The 17,371-nt window shown below is 33.9% G+C and overlaps 1 protein-coding gene across 1 annotated transcript in view; it reads right to left on the minus strand.

The window, feature by feature from the left end:
- Nucleotides 1-5,331: 5,331 nt before the first annotated feature.
- Nucleotides 5,332-17,371, minus strand: part of FMN1 (formin 1) — a 139,059-nt gene continuing 127,019 nt past the window's right edge. Inside the window, exons 16-17 of the mRNA XM_059819552.1 lie at nt 6,541-6,625; nt 5,332-5,604 (exon numbers count right to left, since the gene is read on the minus strand). Coding sequence (XP_059675535.1) covers nt 5,560-5,604; nt 6,541-6,625 — 130 coding nt within the window. The 3' untranslated portion in view covers nt 5,332-5,559. The remainder of the gene's footprint in view (nt 5,605-6,540; nt 6,626-17,371) is intronic.

The following is a 17,371-nucleotide window of genomic DNA, read 5'->3' on the forward strand; positions in this document are numbered from 1 at the left end:
CCATAATGTCCTCTATGGATATTTTTTACTGTGTGGGCCACAGGAATACTTACATAAATAAAACTACTTGCATATATAAGCACTTACACTATCAGCCTCTATAAAAAGGCTTCGTATTACCTCAATATTAGATTGTTAAAGATGAAATTGAGGTGACAAAGTATGAAATGAAATTAACCAGCAATATCTAATGAAAAAAAAAATTGGTGCCTTTAATTTACTCTAAGATGACATCTGGCAGAAACAAGCCACAGGAAACGCAATGCTGTTCTAAGTTTTGGGAAAGCTTGTGTTACTTGATAATGTCCTCCCAAGTAAGGTGGTGCATTTCGGGTCTAAGTTATCAGTTCAGCATTTTTACTTCATTGCTTCTTACAACAAAGGTACTCCTATACCCAGTGCTTAAACTGGGTAATGATATTAACAGGTCATATCTAATAACTCACTAAAAGGAGAGACTGTTGTTTAAATTTTGCATCATGTTAGCTGTACCCAAGGTAAACTCCCTTCCATATGCTCAAACCTTTGACAAATACTAAGGAACTAGGGTTTCTGTGATTCTGGGATTTCACATTGTGCGATCCATTGTGCAAAAATGCCAGTTTTCTCAGACCTAGATTGGGAATCTCTAAAACAGTGTTGAATTCGTAAGTACATAAATTTGCTACCTTGTAAATACCACAAGGTGCATCAGACAGATATTAATTAATTAATAATTTGAAATAATACAGATGGTTATAATTTGACAATGGTTTCCTGCATTATGTTGTTCTACACCACACTATTTGTGATATCTTAAATTTAAAATCACAACAAAGAGCTCTTCTAGCTTGGATAAGAATATTTCATTACAGCTGAGAAAAAAATATTTTATTAGGTCTTTTGACATACTTATTCTTATAGCTTTCTTTCTAGAGGAACTATTTGAACTGGTGAGTCAATGGATATGGGATGCCACTTAGATACATCTGATCTGAGTCCAATAAGCTGTATTAGACTACACAAACCTTTCAGAAAGATGTTCCATCCTGATTTGAAAGCATCAGAAAATGAAGAAACCAAAACTATTTTTGCTAACTTCTTCCAGTGGTTAACTAGCCTCATTACTAATAGTTTGGAATTTATTTCTAATTTTAATTTATCTAGTTTTAATTTTTATACTGCTTTTGTTATATTTTTCCTTGCTGGCTCAAGGAACCATTTAGTTCCTAGTATTTTCTCTCTTTGAAGCAACTTATTGACTATAATCAAGTCACCTCTTAAATTTTTTATTTTCTTTACATTTATATGCAAATATCTTCAAAAGAAGAATGCCAAAGAACTCTCCAGACTGCAAATCCTGAAATTCACTAACTGGCATTAATAAATTCTAAAGGCATTAAAGAAAAAAAAAAAAAAAAAAACAAAACAGAAAGAAAAAGAAAAAAAGAAAGAACGAGTTCCATAACGATATTGAACAAGATCGAGACAAGGCCAAGAATAAGCAAAAACTAGGTAGATATGATATGCTGAGATTATAAGCTTAGACTGGTGCCTAAACACAGATTAAGGAGGTGTATTTTCAAAAACACATCAATGCTGTATAATGAGATGAATATTTCTTACTTCTTTGGGTGTTTCTGAAATTCCACACCCCCATAAGATTAAGGCATCCATTTTTAAGATATTGACCTGAAGCAATGAAGAAACAGTGTTACTAAATAACTAAATACACAGTCTTCCACTGCCCCATATTCATCTGCTAGGAAAGACGTTTAGATCTAAGAAAGAAATTGCTAACGATTTACTGGAAAATCAGGGCAATAAGAACCCTGCACGTCATATGGAAAACAAAGTATTTTATTCATGTTTTATGTAGAAAAAAATTAGACTGGTCAGAGATACCCTGGCTTTTTATATCTGGTTGGAGGAGATATCCTCAGCAATTCATGGTTGAAAGGTTGAAATCCTATGTAAACTTTAATCTTCCTAGAACTGCTTAAGATTATTTTTTTCTCTGCTTTCTGAATATTCTATCCATTCTACTTTAATTTTCTATATGTACAGACACTGAAGATCATACAGTTTCTGTTTCGCTGCAAAAAATTTCTAAGTTAAATACAAAAGTATACTATTATTCAATCTATACATTTACAACCCTATAATAAAGCACATGATAAAACATTTACATGGGTTAGTCATGGCAAAACACCTGGGTAGTTTTCATAGATCAATAAAAACATAATGAAAATATAATTTATATTGTCAAAATATCTCAAAGATGTAAAAGGTCTTTCATTTTAAAATCAGTAAGTGGTAATGTTGTAAATAAGGTAAAGAGCACTTCACAAATTATTGATATTTACTCATCTAAACAGAATTCTTCCTAATAATTTGATTTATAAATCATTAATGTATATAATTTTCCTGGGTAATAAGCACCTACTGATATGGGTTTTAATAGAGTTTTGCTTTACAGACTTTGAGAAGCTTGGGAATAATAGAAGAGTTGAAAACAAAACAAAAAACCAGAAAAAAACCCCTCAAGTCACATCTAGTTTGTGGTCATGAAAGTGACTTCTATGTAGTGTAGAAGTATTTTAAATTACACAGCCTGGAAAACTATAACTGTCTAGCTATTGCTGCTTAGCTTAATTTAGTCCACTCTTTACTTTTACTTCCTTGACAGCAATGTCGACATGTACCAGAGACTTCTGTTCCATTCCATCTTTTTATTTTCTGTCTTCCTTCTCTCCTTTTATTCCCCCCAAACTAGAAAGCTTAGAGTAGGGTCAGGCACCAAACTCAATGCAAGCTTAAAACATAACTTTTGGTGACACTTGGTGACCCCAAGATGAATGCTGTTGATGCCCACTTGTTACGTCTGTAGTGTCTAAATATATCATAATTAAACAGGTTACATAGATATATAATATCTGTTAATATTTCTTCTCTAATACAACATTTTAGTTAAGGTCAGCAGGTACATCATTGTCACTTCAATCACTGTCTGAAGACACTTCGGGGTATCACTAGGGGTGTAAGTGTGATATTAAGCTGATTAATTCCATCCAAGAGTCTTAAAGTCTTGATTAAGAGAATGAATCAAATAGTCTGGGTGAATTCTTTTTTTCACTTAAAAGTAGTTTAACTAGTAGTAGAGGATTTAAGTCATGGGTGAAGCGGGAATCAGAATCTCTGTCTAGAGAGAAAAATCAGTACAACTGAAGATGAGGAAGAAACAGTGTCTCTGTGCTATATAAGTTTTAGAATCTTCTGAAAAAATAGCCTAAATTCTCAAAACTCTGGCAAATTGATAATCTGAAAAAATAATTACAAATCTGATCAAGGAATGTTTTACATCAATAATTTTAATTTTAATCCCTTTTTATATACATTTTTCAACATTTCAAAATGAAAAGTCAATTTGAACTGAAAAATGAAACTTAACCTTTAGAAATTTTGAAACAGGATATTTCTATAACTTAAAAACTTTTTTCCATAATATATTTCTAATGAGAATTTTCAAGACCAATCCTTTTTCACAAACACTGCTACTCTTGTTGATTAATATTTCAAGTAAAACATTTCATTGAAAAATTCCCGATCTTCATAACAGATAGAAAACTATATCAAAACTCAACACTTGTTTGCTTAAACACTCATCAGAATTGCCTTGCTTGCTGTTGTTCTTTGGCTGTTATAAGCATTATTGCTCCTGTTGTTTATCACTAATAATATTGGCAGCAAATGTACTTTACCTATTTGGTGGAAGACAGAAAACTTAAATCTTTGGAATTTATTTCTCTGCAATGTGAATAGTCAAACTACAAATCAGATTATTTTTGCTGGTATATTATTGACTGTTTTCATAAGAATTATGCTTACACATCTTGAGTATATCTGCAGCAGCTAGAAAATCCAAAACATACAAAGGAATCTTGATTCCCTTACTTTTATTTATACAGGAATGAGACAGACGCTCATTTAAGAAACCTGCACTATGTGAAATCTTCAAGTTAATTCATGAATGGGGGTGTCCACAACTGATGTTTTGCTTAATAAGCATACACTTCTAGGGATGACTTTGCTTTAGGTTTCATCACAGTTTCTCTAATTTGCTGTATAGATAACCCATGTCTGTCTCATGTATATTCTTTCCAGCTTCTAAGCAAAGGACTAATAATACCTTCCCCCCATTACCTTTTTGTACTTTTTTGCTTCACCTAATTTCTCTTTGCAATCAACGTCAGACACCATTATCATAAAGAAGGGGACTTCTCTCTTATGGACAGCAAGCAGAAGCTTGTTTTCCTCAGTTTGTTGTTCCTATTCATAGGCTGTTACCTAATTGTATTTAAAAATAATTTTTCTGTTGTACCTTAAATTAACTTCTGCTTCAAGATCACTCCTTCTAAAAGCCCAAATCTTTAAAATGCAGTAAGAGTCTTCAAGTAACAGTGGATATTTTGTAGGGTTTTTTTCAGGCTCTGCTACTTTACAGGCAATGGTTATAATGTTACAGGAGGACAGCAAGACTCTTTTATTTCTTCCTCAAGTGTTACTTATTAAATTTTATATCTATCTATATATATATGCATGCTGGACACATTCTTCATACAAATATAGGGGGACAAGAGCAGACTGCATAATATATTTTAGAGTGAGATATTCACTGTTTAAAAGAAAGCTTTCAACAGAATGGAAAGCCAGAGATTTAATGGCAAATGTGTAACTTCATGGAGACATATTGTTGTATTTTAGTTCAATGAATAATGACTAATAAACCCATAATTTTATGGAATTGATATTTTCAATATATACTGAAATAAAAATATACATTTCTATCAGTTTTCTTTTGAAGCTCAAAATTTAGGAAATGTTAGGTTAAAACCATAAAAATAATGTATCAGTTACGCCATCAATCGTAAAACTAAAGAATTTGGAGCTATTCATTTTCATGTGCAAAATATTTCCATTTCAATGTATGGCATAAGCTGAAGCTTCTATAAAAATATTTATAGTAAAATACAGCATAAATCTATAATTACATTTAATCAGTTTTAGAAAGATGCATCCAATACTTAGACACTGTAAAATTATTTAGAATCAGTCAATTTTACCTCAGTTACTGCTGAATAAGTAACAAAAAGTATGATGTAATAGTCTTTTGTGAGCTAAATGGCATATTTGCTCTCATCTACACAATGCCCTGTAAATAACCTACAGGTTGTTAGTCATTACTTAACTTAGCATCCAAAATGCTCATTTTAGCTCTTCCATATTAATGCATTATGCACAGAGTACTTTAAATAACCATTAACAACCAGATGCATTTTAAGCAATGTAAGGAAGAGTTACAGAAAATAATTTTGACTTCCCATGTAAAAACCTTTTTAGAATTCCCTCCACTGAATGTACAAACCCCTCTGAAGGAACTGAAGAGTCTTTAGTGGATTGTCTTGGAACAGATCAGCAAAGCAGAATTCAGTATCTAATATAAGGTGCTCCCTGGGCCATGGGTGTAGTAAAGCATCATGCAAGGTATGAAGTCACACTATCATTTCCATCTTTCTTCTTTCAGTTAGCAGTCACATTGGCTTCCTTTTGACGTAGTCTTTCTTTCTGTTGAAGAAAAAGAAAGAGTTTTATTATCATTCTTGTCTATAATTTTCCATCACCTCTCAAGTTGCCATGAGCATTTGGTCTAGAGGTCTGAGAAGTACTAAATAAGTCACAGTAAATTAGAGTTTTCTTTAATTAAAAAAAAATAAATGCCTGGGGCACTCAAGGAAGGCTCAGAACCAGTTCATTACTTACTGTAGAGAAACTGAGCTTGCTTTAGCTACACACTTGTCAAATACTGTGTACCTTTAAAAATACGCAGCTCTGTGAAGACCAGTGCAGCTAGAGAAAACCAGATACATTTCAAATTCACGTGTATCTAATATGTTCTCTTGTCTGGAATGGTTTCTGCTGACATAAAGGCTCTAATTTATCATTAGATAGATTATGTTGTTTAATGACCTCTTCCCAAGCAAGTGTAGTCATTCGTATCTCTGCCACCTGTCCTGCAACTGATATGCTCTGCTGGGAATGGAAATAATATAGATTCCTTCATGTACATTTCCTTTCCTTAGTCTCTTGCTTCCTACAGTTTGAGAAATGCTGATCTAACCTGTGTGCCTTGCACACAGACAAAAAAGGTTTTATTCACAGTGTAAATTGTTAGTCAACTTTTTGCATGATATCAAAAAATTGGGAAAAGGCAAGGAACAAAATGGGGATTTAATCCCTTCTACCATTACTCAACAGAGCAAACAAGATTTTGTAAGCTTTTGAGAAAAAACACACACTCAGCCATTGGACAAATATATGCAGTGAGCCTCAATGCACTATGGAGCATGGAAGAAAATACAAGAGACTTCAGTGGAAGGGGGGAAGAAACCAGAAAAGCAGCTCTTATCATATGTTGTTATCTAAAATAGCAGAGTCATCCTTAGGCACAACTAAACTAAGTTTTAAACGTAACTGTTTCTCATACTGAGAAACACATCATACCAGGCTAGCTGTAGGATTGATTTTCTTCGTTTCTACTTTCTTCTCTGCAGTTAACTTGCTTACTGATTGCTGAGCCACTTTAATTCTGAAACAAAATACATAGAAAAGATGTTAGATTCAAAGAAATTAAAGCTGTTCCAGCTCTGCTTGGTATATAACCTATCTGTAAGAACCATCACCACTAACTTTTTTTAGGCACATTAGCCCAACAAACTGCTATTCCTATTTAAAGGCACATCATAAAGCACCAAACGTAGATCAGAGTACATTCTTAAATAGAGAAAATCAAAAGCAAAAGGACAGTCTGCTTGTATTGCTCACTGAAAACGTCACCAGGTAAACAATTTCTCTGTTCTTGCAGGATCTGGATTTTATGGAGCATCTTTCCCACCAAAAAAGCTGCAGTGTCAAGGCAAGAAGATACTCCTCTGAAAAAAATCAAAAGCTAGCTGGCTCAATCTGTTGTATACATAGAACATGCTATGTTAGTAGGCCATTTGCCAGGCTACACATTATATTTCCTCTGAAAACCTTGAAATGAAAGCATCTGCCAATTTTTCCTTTATTTTTTTCCCTGTTGCTTTACATGGAATTGACTGACCAGCCTCACTGATGTGGTAATAGAAGAGGTAAATTAGAAGGGGTTCTTGTTTAGGGGTAGTTAAAGTTGTCTTCTGTGCAGCCACAGACCAGTCTACTGAAAGCACTATCGAGATAAGGGGAAAGAACGCCACAGATCTGATTCCCCAGGTTCTTGCCTTTTGCTCTTAGCGTCTTGCATACAGAACCCTTGTTTCTGTGGGGATTTAACAAGAAGATCTCAATCAGAAGTTTAATCAGGAGGAAAAGGAGAAGCAGAGAATTTAACAAAAAGGGCCTTGACTCTTCTTTTACAGACAGTAGAAAGGGCAGGGGAAATCATGTGCTAAACAGTGATAAAAAGGCACTCCTAAGACAGGATTTGCCCAGCTATCAGTGCCTTTAAAATGCTGATGCTATAAACACCTACTTTACAATTCTGTATGCAAAATGCAGAGGGAAAGAAGTTGCGAGTTATTTTTTACAAGCAAGAATAACTCAGCAAACCAATTTTCACTAATGCACAACAAATCAGTCTTTTACTATAAACAACACATTTCTTGGCAATCTCGAACTGAAAAATTCTATTTTTTTTTCCTATTTAATTTTTTCCACTGGCAGAAATAATTGCTATGGCCAGTCAAAAAGTATTTAAAATACCATGCCCAGTTCAAACCACTTTCGACACACTCAATTTTTGAGGAATTTTGGAAGCCAAGCAAAAAGGAAAGTCGATTATAGCTGCAATTACTGATGTGTACTTCCTTGCTGCAACACTAGCAGCAAACTAGATTCTGGACAACTTCTTTTACAAATATAGTACACATTCATAAGTTCATTATTGTGTTTATCAATGCTCAGTGTTGGAAAGCAGAATTCCTTCTCTGAGCTATGTATTTTAGAAGCTTCTGCTGGGTAGTTATGGGTGTTGTCTCACTTTCCAGTGCTTAAGAACAGGAGGAAACAGTTACACTATTTTTAAGTAAACTTATTTTCAACACTATTTAGCTACAACATTGATTCAAGCTGTAAGTACACCCTCAAATACACAAATATGAAATTATTATTCTGTACATTTTTAAAACTTAATTAGTATTCCCTGTTTCTACAGGTAAACAACTAAGCAGCAACACACCATTCCACCTTTTCACAATTTTTTGTTAATCAGCAATTTTTCTTACGGATGGATGATAGCAGCCACTGGACAGCATGCTATTCCTCACAGCTATGAAGTTTATGCGAAGATGATGATGTATTTCAAGTGACAGTATTCAGGTTCAGCAGAATTGCACCAAGGGATCTACTTCTAAACTCTTCCCTATTTTGAGCACATTTTCTTTTTGATCACATTCTCTGTCATCCTAGGAGTGTTTTCCAAATAGTTTTTGAATGTTTAGAGACCATATTTTCATCTGAATGGAGAATTCTAGGGATTATAAACTTTTAGACTTAAAAAGAAAATTATGCCTGTCACTGATTTAGGCTTAGCTCTGTGTATTTTATTCCATATTTGCACAATATCCAGGAAAACTGGATTTTTTAAAATAGAATGCATAGTTTGGGACACAAAATAAAAATAAACCAGCTCACTAACATGATTTGAATCATGTGATATTTGGCTCATAAAACTGCCAGATTAATTATATATCACACTTTGGTCTCCTAGGGTAAAAAGCCATCACTTTGCTAACATATGACTGATAAGATTAGCAGGCATTATCAGAACCATAAGTGCATAATTTAAAAGGAATGTAATTCTTTGGGATTTTTAAAAATCAGATGGCTCCATTTTAAGAAAGTAGTTAGCTCAGTAATTACATCAGTGAAGAACCCATGCTGTAAAGATGCCTTATAAATAAAAATAATTCTTTGTTAAACATGGACAGGATACTAGAACTGGCTTGAAATGAGAAAAACTATCCTTGAAACGAGAAAAATGAAATAGCATGAAAAGTATCAAATTCAAAGTCATAAACTTGGCTAGCAGCGTTAGTCTAATCTTCATATTTTTTCCATTATTTTAATTTCATTTAAAAAAATGAGATATGAACACATAATTTTAATTGTCCATTAAAAGCTATGACAGCCTTCCATCAAAACTTACAAACACACAGAGTATTCTTTACCCCCAGTTGAATGTATGCACAATATTTGACTGTTACTGAAACAGATAAGTAAAAACAAACAAATCACACACTTAAAGAATGATTAGCTAGTGACTAGACAAACTCTAAGTTAATTCCACTTAGGTATGCCTCTTCTCTGTTCACTCTATTTTTTTTTTTCTACCACCTTTCCTTAGCACAAATAGAAATAATTGTCCATTTGTATAAATCATACAATATCATAACTTTGTTTGAAAATATTTTCATTAAACTACTAAAAATTATAAGTATATTAAAATTAGAAGTAAAATTAGACATTAATAAGGTACAGAAAGAACAAAGCTACAAATAAAGTACATTCAAAAGGATAAAACTAAACTACTAATTATTTTCTGATCTTTTCTTAGACCCATGTACTGTTTTTACCCAATCTGCAGATATACCACACAACAAACTACTATTTTTAGTTCACTTAAAATAAACTATTAAATGTATTATAAAGTTAAGGCATTAATTGTAGTTTATGAGAATTTATATAGAAGTAAATTTTTTAACTTCTTATAAAAGTATAAACTTCCTTAACTACTTTTAATTGTTCAGCAATTACTTGTTCAAAGTCTGTTTGTAGTAAAACAAAAGCTAAGTGATAGAATGTCAAAATGTAAGGTAAATAAATATTCTGTTAAATTTCCCTTCTTCCTTGTGAGTAACTGCAGTTATATTAGATGATAATGAAGGTGGTCAGTTTTAACATTCATACTTTATAGAAATCAGGTGGAATAGAAAAGAATTTGAGGAAATATGGGAAATCAATCCACTGAAGTCTTGTGTTCAGTATAAGGGCCAACAAAACATCTAAAGAGGGCTTTGAAAAACATTACTAGAATATTTACTGTAGATTTACCAGACTAAATATGTCTTAGTGACACTGCTTAGGGTGTGAGATTTACAAAGCACAGGCCTAAAATGTTTACTCACTTCATCTTGTTACTTAAGTTTGTTCGTTACTTAAGTGTTACATGAAACACCAAACAGAAGTTGGGAGAGGATGCAGAATCTTACATAGTAAAAGGGCTCCCTAGAGAGGCAGGGAAATCATTAAGATAGTACAATGACCAGCTGGAAAGATAATAGTTCTTCAACTTAGGGAAGTTCAATTAAAACATATTCTGACAAGAATCTCCTCAAGAGCCTTATCCTAGAGAAACAGTAGCAGAATCAAGCCCTGAGAGAGCACCACAATTTACAACTTGCAGGCATAAGCTGAACAACATGAACTAACCATCCCACCAACTGCTCTATACCCCTTTCTTCTGAGTTTTTGTCATGTGAATTAATGTACAGGGGAGCAGGTCACATGAACTGGACATTTACAGAGGCATGACCATGAGGGGGAGTTCGGAGATGTGCAAAGGAATGGAAAAGATACTTTTTTTCTTCCTACATCAGCATAAAACAGCATGGATGGACACACTAGTCTAGCCATGTTTTAGAGATTTCATGGAAGAGAAATTGGGATTAAATCTAATAGATGTGAAATCAAGGAGGAAGAAAGGGGAATAGAAAAGTCAACAGAAGTAAATCTAAAACAGAAAAGCAAGAAGGGATAGAAGTGTGTAGTAAAACACACTAGAAAAATAGTGACAAGGACACTTTTGAACAGAGAGCACTGCACAGGACAGAGACCAGAAAGGATGGTAGAATAGCTGAAACACAACACAGAGAGAAAAGGTGTACAGGTGCTAATTTAGCAAGCAATAACATGAGACCAAAAATTAGGGAATGCAGGTCAGTTAAGCCTCGAAATCTGACCAGCTGCAACACGGATGTATTCAAAAGAAAAGTTACTTTCCTTCAACAGTGAGCAAGAGAGGTCAATATACCTTAATAATAAAGAAGATGTGGTGTCAACTGTGATACTGAGCATTATTGCACTTTACCACACAATAGGGAAAAGAAAATTGAATGAAATTATAAAAAATATGTATTTTTAAATAGGAGAACCGTGATTCCAATACTGCATATGGATCTTTACTATAAGCAATGGGAATATAGCTTTTTCCCACCTATACGTGGCAGGCGTTCGTGTCAGACAGAAGGCAGCGTGAGCTAGCACGCTCCATGCAATAAAGCCCCCAGTTAGGAAAAACAGAATCCCTTCTAAACAAGCCAGTTGCTACTCATGTATGTTCAGGCTCTAGTGGTGTGCGAACACAGAGACCAAGTTATCTGGTTCTCTCTCATACTTTTGATATTCTGGAATAATCCATTCTCTTCACTTCTACATCTCCCTCCATGCAGCTGGTGTGTTATGTGGATAGCTGTGGGTTATGAAATAGCTTGGAATGACAATTCTGTGCCACCTGAGCTCTCCATGCCTTGAAGTTCAAACTTCTCCCATAAGACTGTGTTGGCATAGGAATTGTTGTGCAATCCAAATCTTCAGATACGGGTGGAGATGAATAAGCAGGGGTAGCTACAGTCAACATCAACTGTTCAACCTAGAGCCAAGCTGCATACCCAGCCTAGATCCTTAACACAGCTGAACAGTGACTCCCCTTGAGAGACTAAGAAATATCCCCATAGCTCAAATTCCTTTCATGTGTTACATGCTTTACTGCTCTCAGTCATGTGATAACTTCTGTATGCAGCCCATAAGCCAATCCTTCAGTAACAGCACCGTTTCCTGAAAAGACTGTTAGCCCATGCAATATAACAGGCCACATTTCAGTCTCAACATTTTAGAAGACAGGTGCCTGTGCATTACTTGGGCTGGCAGATGATTTTATAGTGTTCTTGGTTAGCTTCACAATTAGGAGCCTTATAACAAACTATGAAGTTTGAACGTTGTCCACTTCAGGCTTAAATCTTCTGGAAGGAACTTCGTCATTATTGATCAAATCTTTAAATTGCTTCTAGAATAAATGTTCACTGACTAAATCAGTACAAATACAGTAAAATGTATGTGGTCAGTGGAATTTGTCTCCAAACCTCAAATTGCTAATACGCTTTATATGTTTCTACTTTTTCTGAATCTACTGACAGTGTTTTGATTATCTGTGTAAAGTGGGTGAGAAATTTTAGTTCTGTAGTCACAAAGAAAAAAAAATACCTATTTTTAGGCCTTTTGGAAAGCTGGTGCATAAGAAAATCCAATAGGAAGAAAAAGGCTACACCAATTCAGATAAAAAATATGCTTTAGTCCATCTGAGCTGACCACTGGCAGATACCTAGGAGCATATAAGGACAGCCAAAGCATACAGTGGTAATCCCCAGAATACTTTCGCAGCTGGAAACTCTCTCCATATATAACAGTCTTTCATGGATTTTTCTAATATGAATTTGTACTGTCACCATTCAGAAGCATTGCAAGCTTTTGGCATCTGTGACATCTTGTGGTAAAGTGTTCAACAGTTTAAGTATGCCTACTGTAAAGAGGCATCACTGCATTTGGCTTGTACCAGCCACTTGTTGATTTCATTTGATGCTCTTCAACTGGTGTATTAGATGAAGTATGTAATGACTATTTCCCACTCACCCTTCATGCTTGTAGAGATCCCTATCATATCCTTTTCAGTAGGGTCCTTTCCAAGCCAAAGAATTCCCTTTTATTTAAATGAATCCTTATGCAGAAGCTGTTCTGTACCTGATCATTCTTACCTCTCCTAGCTCTACCACATCCTTCTGGAGAAGAACTACATATGGATAACTGTAGATTCATATAATGATTCAGTGATGGTTTGTTTTGTTGTACAGTGCTTTCCTAATAACACCTCAAAAGAAACACTGGTTTTCTTTCCAAGAGCAAGAGACTTGACGCAGCACTTTGCCAGATCTGTTGTATGCTCTATGGGAAACAGCCATATCTGTTTTGCAGCACAAGCCTGTAATTTGTAATTATCTCCTCAATTTGCCCCATAGCTACACCTTAACCTCAGAAACATGTAAAAATCGTCCCTTTTTTTTCTGTCTGCATTGCTAAACAATCTGGTACAACTCTTCATTATCAGCTACTTCAACCCTACCTTTCTGCTATAGGCACTGGCCACCTAAAATCTACTCAAAATGCATGTGGAATGTAGACATGTAGAATGTCACCTTATTCTCTTCTCTTTTGTTCTTCACTCAATCATAATTAACTTAAACTCAGTCCAAAAGCTTTTACATGACAATGAACCATTAGCCTCCAGCCCGGTAATGCTGTAGGGCTCATTGATCAAATTTTCTCACAAATATGTTGCCTTTTCCCGATGTTGCAACTATGTATACAAGAAACTCTCAGCATAAATCCATAAAGTCACCTAGTGATCCTAATGATTATATTTCAAATATTTCCTTAAAACTCATTTATGTTGTGATGTCAGTTTGCCTTATTAGACCATTAGTTTAATATCAAATGAAATAAACAACATCTGTTATACTCATCTTTTGTCTTTTAACATATATGCAGTTTCTATGAAAACTGGATGATGCCCTGTTTTGGAGTGTTTGACTAATGCTCAGGACAGTGTTATACCACAGTACAAATTGATCAAAATGGCTGCAAATGGCTGCAAAGACTCTCACTGACTCTCATTGTCTTAGATAACATATACATGACGTACAATAGATGAAAGAGAAATTCACTTTTTAAATCAAACTATAAAATAAATCTGGTCTTCTAAAATAGATATAATGTCTTGAACCCAAGATTATTTCGCCTCCTTGCTCACCGTGATATTGAAAGTGAAAATATGATCCACTAGTTCCTCTGTGGCAAGTGTTTCTGTCAAATTACAGTCATTTGTCAGGCACAAGATAGTCTCATAATTAGCATAATCAATGGTTAAAAATATTAAATATTGTATTGGCCAGCACTGCTAAGAGATTTGCAATTTACATGTTATCTCTTATGACCATGTGGTGTTACAAACAAGGACTCCCCAGACTTACTCTTCTCCTGTGCAGAAATAGAGGGCAATGAATACAATTCATTCTGTATTTAATAAATGGAAGACTTGGGTAGAAAGCTTTAGCCAGCTCCAATTTACTATAATAACCAAAAATTAGTTGGGCACTGCTCAGTGCTTTTTCTTTCGTTAGGACATTTTCATCTTTACCGTTAGCTACCTACACTGGTACAGTCAGAGCTTCTGCTTTTCAAACCTGTTACTTGTCTTTGTGGCAAAAAATAATCACTATGCCTTTTTTCACAAGATTAAACTGAAACCATCAACATGTTTTGTGCTAGAGATGAAATTCAAGAACAAAGAAAGCATTTTTAAAAAAGGTCCTTTTATAAAGGGTACCATTAAAAAATAGAACTTTTTTTTTCTATTTTTAAGATTAAGTCTATAATTCTGTTCATTAAATAATGATTATATCTCCTCCGGCTATTAAGACAAACTTTGGTTCTCTTTTTCTTTTCTGAACTCTGATCTATAAAATTTGTATGTATGTTCAATCTGAAAGAGATGGCTTAATGCAGTATGGTAACTACTGTAGCAATCTTATCTTTGCAGTGTAAGCAGTGGGTCAAATTAACAGCAATAATTCCTTTTATATCTAATTATTTCATATTTAAAGGGTAACACCCATAAACACACAATGATAATCCTTGTCACATTTCTTTTGCAAAGCATACAATCACAGTTTGTGATGAAACTACTCACTGCAAACTGTTAGTATTTTTTCTGTATTTATACTTTTTCCCTATATTCAGACTTGGCTAGGATATCCTCTTAAAATATACTTTAACAGATCTTGAATGCTTTAATAGACTTACAGATAGGCATTCACATATATATATTATTTAAGTTGTTATAAACACATACTTGTTTTGATTCTGAATTCATAGACATGCCCGCTGCAAGTAAAATGAGTAGTCTAAGAAAAGGAAGTGAGAGTGGAATTCTATGCAATCTACCATGATGTAAGTGCCTTGTTGCCAAAAAACCCCCAAACCTTTGGTTTAGTCTTCAGTTATCTCAAAATTTTATAAAAAGAAGAGAACATAAATGCAGTTGATGTACCTGGATGCATAGACATACTAAATTATAAAGCTGTCAACAACAAAACTGGGTTTTGATGCAAAAACAAAACAAAACAAAATCTCCAACATTTGGTGAGTATTATGGTGCATTTACATTAAGCTGTTGGTCAGAGATGAAGAGGTGATTGTCAAAGCAAATTTTATTGCATTGTAGTTGCATTCTGGTATTGAAGGGAATACTATGTCTGAAAGAAAACTGTCATCACATACCTACCAGGTATATGGTTTTGAAAATGTTCTTAATTTTATCTCTATAGTAATTTATTTATCATATAAGATCATATATCATATCGTATCTATCTAGGTTTGTTATCTATCTGTAACTCTGTCTTGCATTCCTAAATGGTGTGCAAATTTTGTCCAGGAAAGAGACAATGATTCAACTATATTTTACAGGCAGCTAATTTATTTTCACGGTAGGTTAAATGCAGGGCAGCTCAGTTGAAGTGTTTCCTTTACTTTAAGAAAAAGTCTCATAGACATCTAATTAGATTTCTACAGTTGTGTTACATTTGGGAACCAAGTAGTTTTTAGACAAAACAGGCTCTTGCAGCTGAGGCTGTCATTTAGTTCAAGGCGGGACTCTTTTTTCCTGAAATTCAGAGATTCTAAAGTTGTCTGTTACACAACGCAAAGTAGTTAGTTTTGAGTATAAAATTTCAATTTTGGAATCTTAGATCTCTTGACCTATTTTTACTATTAATTTTAACCTAATACATTTTTAATTATACCTTTGCATAATGATAATTATGCATATTATAAGTAAATTTTGAATTTTCTGAGCCATATTTCTTGAGAGACAAAATATAATCCAATATTAGCAGTCCTATATAAATGTAAACAATTAAATCCATTTTCAGGTATCTATGTGACTAGCTAATTCAGACACATTTTACACTCTTTCTGCAGCTCCTCCGGAAATTTGCAGGGTAATCCAATTGTAAATGTGTTCACATAAGGATATCAATGCCTCAGTTTCAGAACCCAAGTTCGAAAATACTGACTTACACTGCCAATTATTCCTCTTTAAAATTTCCTTCAAAAAAATAATTGTTCACCATAAACAGATTTTTAAAAATTAAATTACCATCTTTAAAAATGCAAAACAAATAGTGCATCCAATTAATTAGCCAGTTAAGGAAGACAGCTGTCCATTCCTGTCATACTAAGGTTTTTAGTTACCGATGTGCACAATGACTCTTAGCTTGCTTTCAAACTTTCTTGGACAGCAGCTCATCAACTGTTAGTCTCATACTTTGTAAAACAGAACCCTTAAATGGTCATGACTTTACAGGACATTTTCAGGTGATGAAAATAGCTTTTCCATCATTCTAATCCACTGATTTCATGACATTCTTCTTTTCAGTAGCACATTACAAAACAATTTAGGACGATGAAAACAGTTCTTCTGTCATTCTAATTTACTTATTACACAAGGCTCCTTATTTCAGCAGCTCATTGTCTTGATGAATCACCCAAATTTTGAAGATAAAGGACAATGAATTGTCTTTTTGAGATTAATGAAACTTTGCAAAAATAATTTGAAGTGAACTCTGAAAAATAGTCTCTATAATCCAGAAAGTGTCAGCACTTTGAAGTATTTTAGTAACTGGTGCTCTGCATTCTATTGGTATTGCTTTACCTTTATGAATAGGAATAAAGGCATCCCTCAAAAGAGCTGATTAAATATTTGTGCTGTATTTTTGTCTGTACATTTTATTAATATAATTATTAAACCGTGAGAAATTCTCATCTCACCTCAGTAGGAAAGCACAGAATATAGCAGTTTACTTACAAACAAAGATTTCCTGAATATTGTATTAAGAAAATTTAAGAAGTTAAGCAGTGTTAAAACATTTACAAGGCATTTTAAATCAATTTCTTTGCAGGGATCATGGTATACCGTCAGCAAGGTGCTAATTACATAAAAAGGAATGGATGTATGGTGTGGATTTTTTTTCCTTGGATAGTTAATTTCTTGCTTTTGGAACAAAAATAAGTCATGATTCAGCAGAAAATATATCCCTGAGGTGATCCTTATCATGATTATAGCAATCTGTTAGTCACTCTTTATTTTACACAGTTTTTAACGTGTAAAACAAATTTGCATATTGAT

Source organism: Gavia stellata, chromosome 7 (assembly GCF_030936135.1).
Source record: "Gavia stellata isolate bGavSte3 chromosome 7, bGavSte3.hap2, whole genome shotgun sequence".
Taxonomy (NCBI): domain Eukaryota; kingdom Metazoa; phylum Chordata; class Aves; order Gaviiformes; family Gaviidae; genus Gavia; species Gavia stellata.